Raw genomic sequence first — 6,000 nt, 5'->3', positions numbered from 1 at the left:
TTCCTGCTGACAAATTATGAGATAATATTAAAAATATCTATATGGCAGTTTTTCCCCATGGTATCGATGCTAAAATTGTGGCCAGTGAAAATGCTGAGTGACTAGTAACTTTGGAAAACCACTAGCCACAGTGGCTGGTGAGCAAAAAAGTTCATGTCAAGCCCTGTATGTGATGTATTTGTATAGTTATTACAAAATATATTTAGATTTACACATTTGTAATGATAAGTTGCATTTAGTATAATTCAAATATATTAACTTTAAATGTAATATTAAATAACATTAATTATAAATTAAAATTATAAAATAAATACAAATAAATGATAATATAAATTAAGTACTTTATTAGTCAATGCATCAACATAAGTGTACTTCATGAAGATTTAAGATGTCCTTTAACGTATGTATATCGTAAAATGTATTATTCTCACTAAGTTGATGTTGAGCATAAAGTCCTCTTTGATTTGTAGTTTATATTGTCACAAAGAGCGCTCATTTGAATGATTGCGAGGCCTTCAGTTCTGTAGACAACCATGAAGAAACTAGAGGAACTAGGTTTTTGTCTGATTCTGTTTCCTCTCAATACATTCAAGATGCTGAAAACACTAATGACAGTAAATGCTCGCTGCAACCTACTAACATTCATTCATAACTTACCAGCTGTCTCTTAACAAAGGATAAAACTATGCTGCCTGAAAATAGATGAAAATGAGGCCCTATTCAAGACACTAAACCTAGCGATGTCACATTCACTGCTACCAAGCCTCTCCTTCCTTCACTTTTTATCTAATGAAATCTTTGACCTTTTTTAAAGGCTATTACACGCAGTAGGCTCCTCCATTAAACTTCTCTGAGCACACTTTCAACTCATTCTAATTATACTTCCAGTTCACTCATCAGTGCACTGAAGACCAAAGTGAAAAGGAAATGAAGAGGCATTGATTGCCTGTGAAGAATTACTGAAAAGGGTTTTTGTTACGTATTTGTTAAATTATCAAGTAAAGTGACTGGCATGAGAAATGCATTGAAACACTTATTCATTGCTCCTTGTCAAAAATGTGATCCTTGATGGAGTGAAACAGATAGTTTTAGCATATTATTGAATATGGCAATGTTAATGTATTTGGTCTTGGCAGACTAGATCTGCTATGCTATTATGATTATTGCTGCTGCTTCTTCAGAACAAACATTTTACTGCTAATAAATACTGCTCACTGCTGTGAGCATGTAAGATATGCTGCTGCTGCTGCTGCTGCATAAATAGACCATACATAGCATGTCAATCATCAACACATATTATTTGAAAAGTAAAAGTATTTTTAAAAGTATATGTAACGGTTCATTGTTATGGCAAGAAGGAGGCGGGAACCGGCGAACATTCAAATATTTTAATACCAAAATAAAACAAATACAAAAATGAAAGTATAAGACAGCAGCCCCTCGCGGACGACTGCTGGCCAAATTAAAACAGAAACAAAACATTAAATAAAATCAGGCCTGTTCCTCTCTCCATCTTCACAGTCGTCGCTCCTCCTTTATGCTTCCGCTCCTCCGTGAGAGATACGAGACCGGTGCGGCTCACAGGTGTCGTTCATCATTAATCACGCCACCGGTCTCGCGCCGCTCTCTCACGTCCCTCGACCTCGTCCTGCTCGCCACAGTATATATAATATAAAGTTTAATAATGTTTAATTTCCAATGTTGTGATCTTATTGCAAAGTTCTGTTTACGTCAGTATTATTGAAATATATCCCCACCTTAAAAGGAATTTAGGCAAATTTAAAGCTAAAATCAAAATTTTACTAAATAATTTATGCAAACGCATTATGCACAAGCATGATGTTTCTGTTTTAAAATCCTCTATTGCCATATACTTCCTTAGTACGTATTTACTGTAAAGATGTTTATTTAATTATTTTTTTTAAATTTAAACATCGAAGAGTCAAATAAATTGAATGGACAAATAATGGACATTTTGCCACAGAAATGTTGTCAATATAGCTCAACTTATGTTGAACCTGCAGCATTCTATAAATGAATACAGCTTTATTAGAATGAGGTGAGAAATGAATAAGAGCAAGTGGGAAGGAATTCAACCGAAAGAGGTTATTGATGTTCTTCAAAACATTCATACTAATGAGGTGCTGCTTAAACAAGGCTCAATGGATAGAATATCATTGTCTTGCCCTGTATATCCAGAGAGAGAAAGCTAGAGGTACAGGGAAGTACACTTCCCCTCTTTCCTTTATACATTTTCCAGTCGCCCTCAAGGAGGACAGATAGTTTGAGCACTAATGCAGGTGTTTAATAGCCTGGCCAGCCAGACTTACATCAAGATGTTTAGTCTGGACACTCTCCATAGACTAGGCTTACTCCGAGAGGCGGGATAAACGGCTGTCTCTCAAAATCCCTCTGCACGCAATAGGATAGCGCTACAACCAATCAGAGCAACGAAGAAGGTGACGTTTTCCCACCAGCGGAGCTAATTGGTATATTAAACTTTTTCCGTATCCAGTCGGCAAAACTCCGAACACATCTTCCTTTTTTAAAAATGATTTAAGTGCCGTTTTTTGCTCTTTTCTTAAAGAGAAACTTAACTCCAAGTCCTCCAGAGTCGCGGCCAAAGCCGATTCGAAAGACTGCTGTTCGACAGCTGCTGCCGCCATTCTTTGTTTACAAGTGCCTATGCCAGCCGTCGCAACTCTGTCGTCATATGTTAAGCCCGCCCCGCATGCTCTATACACGACGTGATTGGCCTGACCCAATCTGGGTTTTTGCTGCTAGAATGTGTATTGAGAGTTGCTAGACTGGCCCTGGCTGCAAAATACATTTTGCTGCCGCTAGGGGCGTCTAGATTTCTAGGCTAGGTGTTTAAGTGAGCTGAGCACAGATAGACGGGCCGTTCTTTGATCTGATGCTGTCTCTCATATTAATGGGGCTGGAGATAGAGCAGCTTGAGCTCTCTGTCTGAGCTTTAGTCTTTCTGTAATCCAATCCCTCATTTTTCCCCCATTACTGCTCCTCTCAGTCCATTCCTCACTCTGTGCCTCCTGTGTTTCTCCTCATTTTAGCATTTATTCCTTCATTCCACCTCTCTAACACCACTCATCCTGTTATTAGAGGTACAGAGAGTACAGACTTCTTTCCTATGGACTCACACCTGATTTAGCACGCCTTTTCAGCAGTTAGGGTCTGTGTACTAACGTATTGTTAAGGTAGTGCGCAAAGAAGTATGCAGCGCGGTAAACGTTTCAAACTATTGCATCTGTATATCAATGTTTTAAATGTGGTCATTTGGTCAAATAATGAGTCAAGAATGAGACAGTAAAGTCAATGTCTGGTAATATTTGTCTTCTGAGACAAATAAGGTTTTAGCAAAAATACCCATTTAAAACGTACAGGCTTTCAGTAAAATGCTTCAGAAATAGCAACAAAATACTATTATGTTTAGTGGCACTTTCAAATCAAATTTTGCAAGTTTTTCGAAATAGATGATTGCTGCAACATATTATTATGTCAGTTGTTGTACATTACATTGCAGTAAAAAAAAAATAAAAAAATGCAATCAAGAGCCATACATATAAGTCTGGTTATGTAAAGTGTTACCCCTCCGGTTCTACTCGCACTGCTCCGAGTGGGATTCAAACCGGCGTTTCCAGCATGGGAGGTGGGTGTGCTAACAAGAGGCTCTTGCGTACCTCTTAAGGTTTACTCACACAGCTCTTACTATCCGGCCTCCATTACACTCACCACCCTAAACCTTACTCCCATCTGGGTCACGGCACCAATGCAACCAGCCCTACTCGACCTGCTCCAAGCAGGATTCGAACCAGCATCTCCAACATAGTAGGTGGGTGCGCTAACCAGGCCACTAAAGACGGTCCCTCTTAAGACCAGGGGAGTGAGGTTTATCTGCACAGCTCTGCACTAGCTGGCCTTCATTACAGTTACCCCTCTAAACCTCACTCCCATCCGGGTCATGGCACCATTGTGACTGGCCCTAATCGCTCTTCTCCAAGCAGGATTTGAACCGTTTCTAGCGTGGGAGGCAGGCACTTGAAAGACCACAGCCTCTAAAGGCTAGGGGAGTAAGGGTTACTTCCACAACTCGTACTAGCTGGCCTCCGTTATAGAAGCAAACATCAAAATGTATTTGTTTATGAACCATGCACTATGGTAACAGTGTTTTGAGGTCATAAGGAACTGTGCGAAAATACGACTTTATTAAATACATCTTTATCTATCAAGAATCGACCTCTGTAATAATATCTTCTGAAAAGGAATAAAAAAGTGTTTTATTGCCACTAGTGTTCATTTCAACTGGGAACCGCAGTGAAATGTATGTATAGCTACGTTTTCACATTTTACTAGTTTCACATAAATATAGTTAGAGGTACGTTTTTCCAATGAGCCTACGGCAAATGAGAATGTTACACGCCAACTTATTCATTGTAATCAATTACTGCTGCTAACTAGCAAATCATAGTACCAAATCATTGGTTAGGCAAATTTATCCATGTTTTCAATCATCTGCTGAACTACATCTTCCTTGAATCTGATGCATAATCAACCGGACTGCTGAAGCTCTTTCATTATCATCTTCCTCTCTGAACCTCTGTAATGTAGTCGTTCATTAGCAGGGTTACCAGCGTGCCTTTAATGTGAAGAATCAGCAGCATTGATCCACTCCTGTGAAGAGAGAGTCCTCAGGGAGGAGTGTAGTAATGAGGAGACACCTCGCTTCAGACGGCTTCATCCTGTATTCTGAGTGTTTATGATGGCTCTTATCATCTCTCTCCAAGGGCTCTGCTGCTTTATGATAGTCAGATTAAAAAGTCCAGACTGAGAGATAGAGGGCTGGTCATGATAAATACAGAGGAGATAGATGTGGACAGGAAGGAAGATGTTTGTGTGTGGAGGAGTTTACTGTAGACCCAGTGGAACATTTTATTGCTTAGGGGTTGCGTTTTCATAGCTCAGAAGATCTAATGGAGGTCTTGGTTATCTTTATGATATCTTGATCTTAAGAGCCATCTTACATGTCGTAGACATTTCTGCTAAAACCCAATTTCAGCTTCAACGAAGTTCTTCAATTTTACCTGCCATTGGTTTTGAACATTTCCATTTTTAAATTAATCAGATTATCACTAAAAAGGTCTTGATATATTAAAATATGTTGAAATTATTAGGAGACATAATTATGTATATTTGAACGGGGGGGGGGGGAAATGAAGTAACTACTGCATATATTACATGTCAGATGTGTTGACCACAGATGGCTGTCTTTCACTGTATTGCAATAATAGTTTCTTAATATAATGTATATTTAAAAAAATAATGATGTAGCTGAGGAGGACAAGCCTCAGAAGGACTAGTGTAAAGAGGATGCAGCCATCCAATTTTCAACCACTCAGTAGCCTATGTGTATTTCCTTTTTAAGTATTATATTGGAATGTGAAAATTAGATTGCAAATGAAAATAATCTTGCCTTTCTCTATTTTTATCCACAGGGTCTTTCAGAAGTGAAGGCATAGTGAAGGCGTCTGATGTCCTTCCTGTACTGAGAGAAAAAATAGCGTTTGTATCAGGTGAGTGTGAGATCTGTGAGATGTTCTGAATGTGATCGATTCTCATTTTCATTCAGCTGTCTTTTACTCACTCTCATGTTTTGATAATTAATTACATTTCATCGTTTGGCTCTGGTGTAGGTGATGTACCATCTGGTGGGGTTTTTTTTTTTTTTTTTTTTTTTTTTTTTTGGGCTAAACCAAATGATGAATGCAGAATAATGGAATACAGACCATTCGAAGCATTTTATTTATTTTTTTGTACAAAAAAACTTTATTAACATTATAAGTGAACCTCCAAGAAGCAAGAATAGATAAAATAAAATAAAAAATCCATGTAAACCCATTTAATGCACTGGGAATTACTACAGTACATCCAGAATAAGATTTGTTATTGACTGAACCTGATGTGATGGGATTCTTCTATGATATA

General features: G+C 38.2%; 1 protein-coding gene across 2 annotated transcripts in view; it reads left to right on the top strand.

Annotated features, from left to right (window-relative positions):
- Positions 1 to 6,000, top strand: part of kalrna (kalirin RhoGEF kinase a) — a 277,075-nt gene that overhangs the window by 83,950 nt on the left and 187,125 nt on the right. For both annotated transcript variants that reach the window (XM_079619850.1, XM_079619849.1), the window contains exon 2: positions 5,511 to 5,588. In XM_079619850.1, coding sequence (XP_079475976.1) covers positions 5,511 to 5,588 — 78 coding nt within the window. The remainder of the gene's footprint in view (positions 1 to 5,510; positions 5,589 to 6,000) is intronic.

Source organism: Phoxinus phoxinus (assembly GCF_949152265.1).
Source record: "Phoxinus phoxinus genome assembly, chromosome: 7".
Taxonomy (NCBI): domain Eukaryota; kingdom Metazoa; phylum Chordata; class Actinopteri; order Cypriniformes; family Leuciscidae; genus Phoxinus; species Phoxinus phoxinus.
This window is presented reverse-complemented; position numbering and strand designations above follow the sequence as displayed.